This window comes from Muscardinus avellanarius, assembly GCF_963383645.1.
Source record: "Muscardinus avellanarius genome assembly, chromosome: 9".
NCBI classification, from domain to species: Eukaryota; Metazoa; Chordata; class Mammalia; order Rodentia; family Gliridae; genus Muscardinus; species Muscardinus avellanarius.
In genome coordinates, this window is record NC_137795.1 from 100,855,386 (window position 1) to 100,868,879 (window position 13,494).

The 13,494-nt window shown below is 40.5% G+C and overlaps 1 protein-coding gene across 1 annotated transcript; it reads right to left on the reverse strand.

Annotated features, from left to right (window-relative positions):
* Nucleotides 1-1,574: 1,574 nt before the first annotated feature.
* TAS2R38 (taste 2 receptor member 38) lies at nucleotides 1,575-2,567 on the reverse strand (the record flags this gene model as incomplete). Its single annotated transcript, XM_080701253.1, has 1 exon — nucleotides 1,575-2,567. The coding sequence occupies one exon, from the start codon at nucleotides 2,565-2,567 to the stop codon at nucleotides 1,575-1,577; it is 993 nt and encodes a 330-aa protein (XP_080557379.1).
* Between the last annotated feature and the right edge of the window lie 10,927 nt (nucleotides 2,568-13,494).

A 13,494-nucleotide genomic window follows, 5' to 3' on the forward strand; every position in this document is an offset into this window, starting at 1 on the left:
TATGACTAATATGTAGCCACTGGAGGTGAATAAAAGGCCCATTTGTTTGGAAAAACTGAGAGGAAGGATTGGATATAGCAATGGTAGGTAGGTGACCTGGTATGACTTTGAAGCCTTTCCAGATTTAAATGTGGCACATTTCTCTATCATAAGTCTTTTAGGAGTAAAAGGATAATTTCCTATGCAGGAAGACAGAATGCTAAGTTACCACAAACCTACCTTTCAGCAAGGTTGTGAGGGGCCTATGTGCGCGCGTGTGTGTGTGCGCGCATGCGTGTGTGTGTGTGTGTGTGTGTGTGTGTGTGTGTGTGCGTGTGGTGTTCCTTAGCTAGATGGACGAGGGTTTGGCAGCAAAGCACTGTCAAAGACAGACTGACCAGAGTCAGAGTCATGCATAAGGCTCTGGTATCCAGGGCACCTACTGAGCAAACATCTACCTCTTCTCTCATAGATCACATGGAAGTACATTCCAGAATCAGTGTATTTTTAGGCAAAATGACTCCCATCCACTGGTACCATAGGAGTTTTTTTTAATATACTTTTATTGATTTAATGTAATTATAGATCAAAATGATACAAACACACATGCACACATCACTTGCTATATTTCCCTCTGGATACTTCCCTCTTTTCCTTCTTCCCAACCCATACATGTTAGTAAGATGAGCAGTGAAACAACCTGTATGGATGTAATCTTATTTGAACTGTTCCCTTCGTCAGTCTTCATATTTCTCTTTGCCCACTATTTTGTTTTCTTTCATTTGACTAAAATCTCTTTTTTTCCTATTTTTGTTCTAGCTTCCACATATAAGGGTAAACATATGACCCTTGAGCATAATGTTTTCGATTTCAATCCATTTTCCTGAAAATGACAGATTTTTATTCTTCTTTAAGGCTGAGTAAAATTTCATTCCGTGTATTTTGTTATATATTTCTCTGTGATGGTCACCTAGGTTGGTTCCACAGTTTGGCTATTGTGAATTGTGCTTCTATACACGTGGGTTTGCATATATCAATATAGTATTCTAACTTCAGTTCCTTTGGAAAGAATCCTGAGAGTGCTATGGCTGGGTCATATGTAGTACCCTTTGAAGCTGAAGTTATGACATAATTGTTTTTCCAGGTTTTTCTTTCTCATACCTTATGTTTCCATGGAAACTGGAGCTTGAAGATGATTATGTAATTGCCATAGTAGCTACTATTTGTTTGAGAAAGAGGTTTAGCAGTCATATTAAAAAGCAATCATGTTGAGATTTAGTTATTCCTTTAGAAGAGTGATTTCTCATGTTTGGTGCAGAATAAACAGTAATAAGTTACAGTGTATAAAGGATTTACAGCAATGTCTCACCTCTCTATTTTGCTCATTCTATCAACCCAACCTAGAGAACCAATACCACTATACCTGCCTAGGTCACAAAAGCAGCTTTAGTTACTGTAGTTTTCTGAGTGAGCTCACCAGTGAAGAGGGGCTTCCAGTTGTTTTACAGAAGCGATTTAAAGGTTTCATGAAGAAGCAGAGGTATATTTCTGAGGAATCAGAGGGATATTCAGGAAGAGCCACTTCATGTTCATTCTCAGCAAATTGTTCTGGGATCTGTCTTGTGGTCTGTTCTTACCTTCAGGCTGCTCTGAGCCCAGAACAGAACAGCCTCCACTGCCCTCCTCAACTTGGTATTGCCAGCAATTAGGATGGCTGCGTGACCCGAGGGGCAAGCTGCCATCATCACTATACAGACCATCACCCCTGCCTTGTTGTGCCACAGCATCAGGAAGGGCACAGAGATGACCGCAGCACAGAACGAGACCACATAGAAGCAGAGAAAAGAGACCAGCGAAACGAGGGCTTTGATGTGGGCCTCCAGGCTGGGGTCCCGGGAATCTCCAGTTTGGATCTTCATTGTCCTCATGTGGTTTCCCAAGGAGACAATCAGTATCCCAGAAGAAAGCAGAAAACATAGGAAAGAGGGGATTGACCCCACATTGCAGAAGAGAAATGCATAAAAGAAATGGAGTTTTTTAATTTGCAAACCGAGTTCAGTATTGTTCATGGGTAAGGCAGCTGTGACTGTGAGGCAAGTTCTGCTAAAAAAGTCCGCAAAACAGAGGGCGGTGCAGATGGCAGAGAAAAAAATGGCACCCAGGAGCACTTGAGGCATCTTCCTGGAGATCCAGCTGCTGCATTGGAGCAAGAGGGCGCAAGAGAAACGAACAACCTTGGAGCAGTACAGGAGACTGAGGCAGGTGGCAAACCAGAGGCTGACTTGGTTTGCGATCATCCACAGCATGATGATGATTTGGTAGTTGTGGCTCAGTGGGTCTTTCATCTGCTGGAAGCAGGCAAGATGGATGGCATTTAGCAACAGTAGCCCATGCAGGAAAAGCCGAGTGATGCTGAGACACAGTAGCACAAGGTCACAGTTGCTCAATGGCTGCCTCTTGATCACATCCCAAAAATTCACCAAGACAATGAATGCATTGGCCAGAATCCCCACTGCAAACTCCAAGGTCGAAAGGAACAGAAATGCAATCTTGGCTTCATAGGACACAGTTAAGACAGGAGTCAACATGATGCCTCTTTCCTAGTTGACTGGCCTACTTAAGACTCAGGTGCTAGGCAGCAGGAGGACATTTTGAACCAGCACCTTTCCTATACAAAGTACCAGCTCTTGCCCCAGCTGCTCTACCTCAAAGTGGGTGCACAACAATCTCTGACAGGGAACTTGGAAGGATACTGTTGTTATAGAATATCTCTTGGAAGCACATGAAGCTTCACTCCAAAGGTAGAAGACTAATGGTTGTACCTGTTGGATGATGCAGGAGCTTCTAAAAAAATCCAGGTGTTCCTATACAGAAGCTTTCCCAGAGGACCACCGTATAGCATCAGGGATGCAAAAAAGACAGAGTCTCAGTTTTCCAACCAGATAGGGTCCAGTTTTGCATGTCCATCTGGACTTGTGGTGTGGAAAATAGAGTTGGATTTGCTTATGGGTTTCAAGGTAACTGACAGCAGGCAAAGTAGACATTCTTGGTCAACTAAGATTTGAAGGCATCTCTTTCCACCTGCATCCCTTCTGTCACCTCTGAGGCAAGACAAGCCATAGGCTGTATTTTCATATGGATAAGTGAATGGTTCTTCCTCTAGCACCAGTTTGTGGCTGCAGTTTTATTTGATATTGCCAAAGGTTTCATTTTACCATCATTGCTGAATCAGACACCGTGCTTGTAAAGAGAGGTATTAGCATGAGCAAGACCAGCCATGAATAGAGAAGGAAGGGACAATATCTGGCCTGGATTACTGCAGAAGCTTTTCAACTTCTCTCTGTTTCCCATCCTCCCTTCTTTATTCTTTTCTCACAATCAACAATAATGAGCTTGATAAAATATAACTTCAGTCACATGATTGCTCCATTCGAAACCTTCAGGGCCTCTGATCTTCTCCATAAATGCTAAGTCCCTAAAGTGGCCTATTGGTCTTGCACAACCAGGACTTCTGTTTTTTTTTTTTTCTTCAAGTGTGGTCTGTGATACCCACCATTTCCTTTCCTCTGTGCCTGCCACGAAACCTCTTTCCTGCTCTCTGAGCTCACCAGACACTAACCACTGCCTGAATCATTTTGCCTGTTTGTGCTCCGACGTGTCACCGTCTTCTCAAAGGTCATTTCATCTGAAAGATTTCCCTGACCAGCTTGTCAATGTCATTCCTTACCCCATCTTGGGTGCTTACTCTAATTCTTAACCTGCTTTTGATTCCCCCCATATATTCAATTATTTATTGCCTATATCCTTCTTCCCCATTAAAAATATATGTTTCACAAAGGCACTTATTAGGAACTCAATATCTACTTTCAAACAATGTAATTTTCACAAAATGAATCATTTAGTAACCCGTAGCATCCCCATGAGTTATATCTATAATTTAAAGTGGTAGTAACAGTTCAGGGATTATGTTCCAACATATGTGGCTATAATTTCCACAGTCTAGGCTTCTCCCTTTTTTTATATTTTCAAATATTTGTTAACTTCTGGTCTTCCACTATCGCTATTATTCTTGATCTTTGAAGAAATATGGACAGAAATATGGACTATATTAGAAAGTTCTGTAAAAAGTCAGGCTACTCAATAGAAGTGGGAGAACTGATTATTTAGAGACTGGAGTGACCAGCCCAGGCTGGGCTTGTGGCCAAGATGATTTCTATGGCTCCCATGTAAGTTAAAATGTAAGGTGTCAGGGGTTGCGTCCTATGTTCTACCTGCTTGGATCCCTAGCTGGGTGCTGGACTCAGTTCTTATCCTAGGTTGGCAGGTGGAGATAGGGAGCCTTGTGGAAAAGACAGGGTGGGAAAGGACAGGAAACCTGCTTTCCGGGAGGACAGATGCGGACAATGAATCCTCTTGTCTCCAATATACCGCGATAATCCGACAAGGAACTAAACGTGAGCCCGAGCTGAGTCCTCCTATCATTGTTTAATGCTCCCACTAGGTGGCGCCAGACCGCCGTGACGTCGATTTCCTGGCCACCTCAACGTGCTTGCTTGCCCCAGCCACTCTATTTAATTATTTAGAAATAATTTGATCCTTTATTTTACACAGTGGAGATTTTAGATTCCATTTAATGACCGATAACAAGATAAATATTTTTTTTTTTTTTTTTTTTTTTTTTTTTTTTTTTAAATTAATTTATTTTTTAAATTGGTGCATTGTAGTCATATATCAATCACATTGGAGTACAAGACTTGAGAGGATATACAAGCACACATCATCCAATTAGCCCTCCTCCAGCCCCCGTCCCATTCCCTCCCCCTCCCTCCATCGCACACTTCTTTGGTGATTTACTTTGATACATTTGTTTATGTACCTCCTGCATTTTAAAGAGGCTCTGTCCTCCAGTATTACATACCCTCTGATTGATCACATTAGTTGCTTCACTATAGGGCCCTTTCTATAGCTCAACCTCTTCCTGTTGCCCTTTTCCTCCTAGTTATTGCTGATTAAGAGAAGCGTCTGATTTATATTTTCTGCGATATTTCTCTGTGCATGCTGCGTTGCAAGTACCAATCCCACTCTTGATGGTCCCAGTAGTGGCCTGGCTACTCAGTGGACTGATCCAGACCTCGCTGGCTCACGCAGCGGCCTTGCCTCATGGGAGGACCCAGTTCTGGTCTCGCTGGCCCCTGAACCGGTCAAACCCCTAAGCTGGCTTTGGTCCCGACCTTGGAGGCCGCAGGAGTGAACTTGCCTCACGCCAGGCTCCGATGCTGGCCATTGGCCCCTGCACAGGTCTAACCCCTTGGCAGGATTCCAATCCCGGCCTCGGAGGCCCCAACACTGGTAATGCCTCACGGCAGGCTCCGATGCCGGCCTCACTGGCCCCAGCACCGGCCTAACCCCTTGACAGGCTCTTATCCTGGCCTCAGAGGCCCCAGTACCGGCCTTGCCTCACGGCAGGCTCCGATGCCGGCCTCGCTGGCCCCAGCAGCGGGATAAATATTTTTTAATCTCACAGTTGCTCCGTGAAGAATATAATTCTTCTATTTTACTACTGAGAAATTGGCGCTTCAGGAAGGTTAGATAGTCCAAAGTCTCTAAACTAGTTAAGAGCTAAGACTTTGAACCCATATATGCTGATATCTCCTAAGCCTAACCACCAATCTGGGGTGTGAGCGGAGAGGATAGCCATCTTTTGGGGAGATGCCTGGTAATATTCTTCCCAACCTCAGCCTTTTTTGAACGGTTTGTTTCTGGAGGTAGTGATGGCAGTAGAGCATCTCCTCCGGGTGATGGAGGAGGGAGGGTAATAGTTCATCCCCTTTTCAAGAGAGATAGAAAAACTGAGTGTGACCACAAGAAATCACCCTTGTAGTCAAAAAAGGAGTGAGGAAAATCTCTTTAGGCTCATTGAAATAATGTCTGTCTACCTAATAGGTCATCATAGCTATTAGTAAATCAAGGCCCACCCACAAGAGAAAATTGCTTAGAATTTCTAAAGGCATATTTGGAATGAGGTCTTTCTTGGTTCTTTTTGTATAGAAGCTTTACATCTACTTTGTTTCCAGTATACTTTGTTTATATTATTACTCTACTTATTAAAATATGCATTTGTTTATATATAAATGTATACACACATTTATATATGTGTGTACCCTTATCAAGTTATTCAAAAGCAGGGATTATATATTTTCTTTGATCGTCATTATATATGCCACTTTAAATAAATATTTGTTTCTTGTTACCATTCAACTTCAATCCAAGGTAATTACTACCAACTTTGCTTTTGTATGAATGTAGTATGTATATCCTGCTTAATTCTGGGATTCAAACATGTTTTCTATATAGAAGAGTGCAGGCTGAAAGTATTTTATAACCTACCACGTAGCATGCGGAAGAGCACTCATCCTAAGAGAGAAGTAGACAATGGACCTCAGCCTAATAACAAACCAGAGCCCACCAAAGAAGGGAAGGTTCTGGGGGACAGTGTGTTTGTCATTAGGTCTCTTCTATTTTACTTCTGTGGACTTATATCTGAATCCAAATAAGGGGGCATTAAGTAGGATCTTTTAGCTTTATAGAGCAAAGATTAATGTCAGTTTATTATACACTATACCAAATAGTTCTCATATTAACGATTCTCCCAACCAAGGAGATCAGTATCACCAGGGAATTTGTAAGAAATGCACGTTTTTGGCTTCTGCTTAGATTTGCTGAATCAAAAGCCCAGAAGGTAGAGCTCCACAACCTGTTTCATCAAGCCACGAAGGTGACACTAATAGGTTTGAAAAACACCGAAATATAAAGGGAAAATTGTTGTGGGGGTGAAATGTGCGTGGTGTGTGTGGGGAGAAGTAATCCCCCACCACCACTACACAAACAGACAAACAGAAAAACCATGGATTCTTGTCCTAAGCTACGAATAAGTATTCATCGCTTGGACAGCTGCTGAAGATTTAAAGAAGTTTATTAAAAAGATAGAAATATAGAGATAGTTACAGCCCTGTGCCGGAGCGGGGCACAGGGGGGCAATTTGAATGAAAATGCCAAAGAACTCCAATTTACTGAGTGTTTTTATCCCCGCCCAAGTCCAGCAGGTCCCTTTGATTTTTGGAGATAATGTTACCCTTTATCTCCAGTCCCCGGCTCTGCTTCTGCTATCTCTCCAGCCTGATTTAGGGCCGGAGTGGGAGGCATTTCTGTCTCCAGACACAGGCTTTTACCTTTTGTCTTATCCCCCAAAATGTGTGATACATTAATACATTTTAAAACCTCTTCCCAATACTAGTACAATAGAATAAACTAGAGTGGTTAGAAATTTTTAGAAGAGATATTTATTTATACTGGACAAAGAGAGACAGTGGGAGTCTGTCAAAGTAGGACCGGCAGGCTGCAATTGGTTACAAGACACAGAAACTCACAGAAATTAGCTAGATGTAGGGGTGGTGGTGGTTGTGGAGGTGGTGGTGATGATCATAGTAGTGTTCCTATACTCAGTAGTAATAGTAAACATAGTGTTTTGGTGAAGAAACAGAAGAATCACATAAGATTAAGTTGTATATCAGCTTTCAGAGAAGTTGGAAGAATATTGGCAGTTAATCTCTTTGCTGTTCCTTCTTTTGATTTTACACTAGGATTTTCTTTATACTGGGAAGTGAACCCAGGGACATTCTACCTCTAAGCTACACTCCAGCATTTTTTATTTTTTATTTTTTATTTTTTTATTTTTGGCGGTACTAGGGTTCCTGGAAACCCTTCTACCTCCAGGCTACACTTCCAGACATATTTTACACTTTTTAAAAATTTTTTGAAATGGGGTCTCTTACGAACCTGCACAATCCTCCTGTCTCCGCCTCCCAAGTGCAGGGATTACAAGCGTGCGCCACCACGCCTGGCTTATTTTTTATTTTGAAACAGTCTCACTAAGTTGCTAAGATTCTCACTAAGTTGCCTCCAGACTGTGATTCTCCTGACTCAGTTTCCCAAGTGCTGAGATTGCAAGTGTTTTCCATTATGCTCAGCACATACTAGACTATTTTTAGTTGGTGAAATAAAGTACCGGTGGCAGGTTAAATTATAAAGAAAATAGGTTTATTTAGTCTATTTACCTCAGATTAGGAGGCTGAAAGTCTAAACACATGGCACTGGCTCTGCTGAGGTACTTTGGTCATATCACATTACGGTAAGTCCTAGAATTTGATAACTGACAGAATTTGAGGGTTCCCACTTTGGAGACCTGGTGGTAAGTGAACCTTGAATTTATTGAGTAAATTAACAAACATTTAGTCTGAAAAGCTGTTTTCTGGATTTACTGACTACGACTCTATAACAGGATTACTAGATTGAAATTAAATTAGTATGCACTCAGCTCTGTCACTAAGTGACATTTACCTGGTCATTTTTCTTAGTTTCTTTTTCCTCATTTGTAAATGGTGATTAATACATCTGCCTTATCTCATAGGGTTGTTGTTATCAAGAGATGATACAGATTACAGCATTCTGCAAACTTCGAAGCATCATATAGATGTCAGGTTTTATTGCTAGCACGCACATGTTAGGCAGCATAGTCTTCCTAATAGCTTTCTCCTTGGACTCGCACCTGTGTGTACACGTGCTCCAGTAGGTGAGGGCAGAGGTGGGAAAAAAGACAAAATACAGTGCAAAACTGACAAACAGTAGACATTTCACAAGAGAAGGAAATGCTGAAATGTCCTACGTATGTCCTTTCTGTCTCACCTTCCTCTGAAGATTTCTGGTCAGGACAGTTGCTCCTACTCTGCCCTACTCCTGTTCTCCCCTTCCAGGAGCCTGTGATGTGAAGGTTTTCCGTGTGGGATGAAAGGAATAAAAAAACCAAAAAACACTTGGCTGCAATAAGAAAAGGTACAATTTAAAGTTTGTTGAGTATGGAGATTTTGATAGGGGGTGTAGATGGTATGAGCTTGAGTGTGTTTATGATGAGAGAGAGAGGGGCGGGAGAGATTGTTATGTAAAATAGAGATGTAGATCTGCTTTCCCTCCACTTGCTCACAGAATCAGTGTATGTAATGTGTCCTTTGTTCTCCACTCTCCACTTGTCTATCCCAGTGGTCCCTGTCTTCCCCCCCATGGAAGAGGCCACCTCTTTCTGGCCTAATCCGGTGAGGCAATTCTTTAAGGCAGGTGAACTGGAGGAACAGTTCTTAACAGAACCTAAACTAATGATACTGCTTGTTATTATTTTATTTTTAGAAAAGATAAGTTGGGGAAGGTCAGGAAACTGACATTCGATATCAGGTACTTAATATCTTATGCTGTAAATAACATTGCAAAGTGCACGTTATCATCCATAATTTATTGATAAGACAGTTGAGCTTCAGGAAATTGAAGTGACTGCTAAGGTATGCAGCAAGTAAGCACAGAATCTGAGGTTCAAGCCCAGGCTAGTTTCACTGCATTGAGTTCAACAGCAAGCTCTTTCTGAAACAATACTGGGGCCCGGGAACCCTCAATATCCATTGATGATGATGATGATGATGATGATGATGACGATGATGATGATGGTGGTGGTGGTGGTACTGGGGTTCCTGGAAGCCCTTCTACCTCCGGGGCTACACTCCCAGACCTATTTTATATTTTTATTTGGAAACAGGGTCTCTTAAGCCAGTGAGGCTGGCTTCGAACCAGCATGATCCTCCTGTCTCCGCTTCCCAAGGCCGGGGATTACAAGTGTGCACCACCATGCCCGGCCTCAACATCCATTTAAAGATTTAATATAGAAATACCCTTTGATTTATCTTTACTTAAATATTATGTTCAAGGCGGGTGTGATGGCTCATGTTTGTAATCCCATCATTTGGGAGGCTGAGACAGGAGGACACAATTCGCAGACAGCCTCAGCTACTTAGTGAGGCCCTTTGCAGCTCAGTGAGACCCTGTCTCAAAAAATAAAGAATAAAAATATATATATATATATATATATATATATATATATATATATATATAATGTTCAAAAGATTCCAGTTAAAGGGATACTTTCAGGGACACGCTTAACTTACCCACAATGTCCATTATGGGTAAAATTTAGATTGATGGAACTCTCCTTCCTTCCTTCCCTCTTTCTCCCTCTTTCATTTTTGTACGCTACTGGGGATTGAACCTAGGGGCATTCTATCTCTGAACTATACTCCCAGCTCTTTTTTATTCTTTTTAAAAATTTTTTTATTGGTGCACTGTATTCATACATCATAATGGGATTAAAAAAAAAAAAACTTGTGTAGATATACATGCACACAGCGCCTAGTTAGCCCCTATCCAATCGCCATTCCATTCCTTCCCCAACCCTCCTCCCCATGCTTGGCTTAGTGGTTGACAACTATATGTTTGTTTAAGTACATCATGTCCTTTAGAGAGTTTCCTTTTTCCCCCCTCCCATCCCCTCAGGTTGCCTTATTTGATCCTCTATAGGATCTCCCTTTTCACCTAGAGTTCCTCCTTTGACCCATTTCTCCTTAGCTTTCACATATTAGGGAAAGCATCCGATTTCTTATTTTTTGTGACTGACTAATCTCCCTTAGGATAATGTCCTCCAGTCCCATCCATTTCCCTGAAAATGAAGTAATTGTGGTTTTCTTTTTGTCTGAGTAAAGTACCCTTGTGTACATATCCAACAGTTTTGTAATCCATTCGTCTGTTGATGGACATCTTGACTGATTCCATAGTTTGGCAATGGTGAACTGTGCAGCTATGAACATAGATACACATGCATTAATTTGGTAGTTTGGTTTGCTTTCTTTTGGGTAGATACCTAGAAGTGATATTGCTGGGCCAAATGGTAAATTTATTCCCATTCTTCTGAGGATCCTTCATACTGTTTTCCAAAATGGTTGCACTAATTTGCAATCCCACTAACAATGTTTTAGAGTTCTCACTTCTCCGCATCCTTACCAGCATTTGTTGTTGTTTGTGTTTTGAATGATTGCCATTCTAGTTGGAGTTAGGTGAAATCTCAGGGTAGTTTTGATTTGCATCTCTCTTATTGCCAGTGATGTTGAACATTTTTTCATGCATTTATTGGCCATTTTAATTTCTTCTTTTGTGAAGTGTGTATTTAGTTCACTTGCCCATTTTTTTTTTTTTTTTTGGTAGTAACGGGGTTCCTGGAAGGCCTTCTACCTCCGAGCTACACACCCAGACCTATTTTATATTTTTGAAACAGGGTCTCTTATGCCAGTGTGGCTGGCTTCGAACCTGCGCTATCTTCCTGTCTCCGCCTCCTAAGCACGGGGATTACAAGCATGCACCACCACGCCCGGCTACTTGCCCATTTTTTAATTGGATGATTTGTTTTTTTGGTGTTGAGTTTCTTGAGTTTTCTGTATGTTCTAGATATTAGTCCTCTATCAGAGGAGTAGGTGGTAAAAATCTTCTCCCATTCTGTTGGCTCTTGATTGAGGTTCTTGACAGTTTCCTTTGCTGTACAGAAGCTCTTCAGTTTTTTGAAATCTCATGTATTGATTTGCCTTTTAGTTTCTTGTGCCTTTGAGGTCTTGCTGAGAAAGTATTTTATCTGTGCCTATGTGTTGCAATGTTGGACCTATGCCCTCTTCAAGGAGCCTCAAGGTCTCTGGTCTAATTTCCAAGTCGTTGATCCATCTTGAATTGACTCTTGTGCAGGGTGAGAAAGTGGGATTTATTTACATTTTTCTGCATATGGTTAACCAGTTTTGCCAACACCATTTGTTGAACAGACTATCTTTCTTCCAGTGTATGTTTTTGGCCCCTTTGTCAAATATCAATTGGCTGTAAGTGTGTGAATTTGTTTCTGGGTGTTCTCTTCTGCTCCATTGGTCTATGTATCTGTTTTTGTGCCAGTATCATGTTGTTTTTATTACAATGGCTTTGTAATAGAGTTTAAAGTTAGGTATTGTGATTCCTCCTGCATGGGTTTTTTGCTGAGAACTGCTTTGGCTATTCTGGTTTTTTTATAGTTCCAAATGTATTTAAGGACTGATTTTACTATGTCTGTGAGGAATGATCTTGGTAACTTAATGGGTATTGCATTGATCTGTAGATGACTTTTGGAAGTATGGACATTTTGATGATATTTATTCTGCCTTTCCATGAACATGAAAGATATTTCCATCTTCTAAGATCTTTGATTTATTTTTTCAATGTTTTAAAATATTCTTTGTAAAGGTCTTTTACCTCCTTGTTCAAATTTATTCCTAAGTATTTTATTTTTGTGGGAAATCCTAAGCGGAAGTGTTTCCTGAATTTCTTTTTCAGTTTATGGTTGGTGTACAGAAAAGCTTCTGATTTTTTAAGATTGATTTTGTATCCAGACACTTTGCTGAATTTGTTGATCAGTTCTATAAGTTTTTTGGCTGAGTTTGTTGGTTCTTCTAGGTATAGTATCATGTCATCTGCAAATAGTGAAAGTTTGAGTTCTTTTTTTCCTATTTGTACTCCCTTGATTTCCTTTTCTTGCTTTATTGCTGTGGCTAGGGTCTCAAGTACTATATTGAAGAGAAGTGGTGATAATGGACATCCTCATCTTGTTCCTATTTAGGGGAAATTCTCGAAGTTTATCCCTATTTAATATGATGTCGGCTGTGAGCTTATTGTAGATTGCCTTTATGATGTTGAGGTATGTTCCGTCCTTCTGTTCTGATTCTCTGCAGTGCTTTTATCATAAATGCATGGTGGATTTTACCAAATGCTTTTTCAGCATCTATTGAAATGATCATGTGATTTTTGTCTTTGGTTCTGTTTATATGATGAATTACATGGATTAATTTTCATATGTTGAACCAGCCTTACACCCTGGGATGAAGCCTACCTGGTCATGGTGTATGATTTTCTTGATGTAGTTTTGAATGTGTTTTGCTAGTATTTTTTATAGGAGTTTTGTGTCCAAGTTCATCAAAGATATAGGCCCATAGTTTTCCTTCCTTGAACTGTCTTTATTTGGTTTTGGTATTAATGTGATAGTGGCTTCATAGAATGTATTTGGGATAGTCCCGTTTCTCTCTATTTTATGAAATATATTGAGGAATATCAGGATTAGCTCTTCTATAAATGTTTTATAAAATTCACTTGGGAAGCCATCTAGTCCTGGCCTTTTCTTTGATGGTAAGCTCTTTATTGCTGTTTCAATCTCTTTGATTGCTATTGGTTGGGTTAAATTTTCTATATCTTCTTGACTTAGTTTAGGAAGATTGATTTTAGCTAGAAAGTTTCAATTTCCTCCAGATTTTCTATTTTGTTGGAGTATAGTTTTTAAAGTAATTTCTGATAATCCTCTGGATTTCTGTACAGTCAGTTGTGATATCTCCTTTTTCATCTCTTATCTTCAAAATTTGGGTTGATTCTCTCTTTTTTTAGTTAAATTGGCTAGTGGTTCATCTATGTTGTTAATATTTTCAAGAAACCAGATTTTGGTTTTGTTGATTTTTTGTATTCTTTCATTTTCTAGTTCATTTATTTCTGCTCTGATTTTAACAATTTCCTGTCTTCTACTGACCTTGG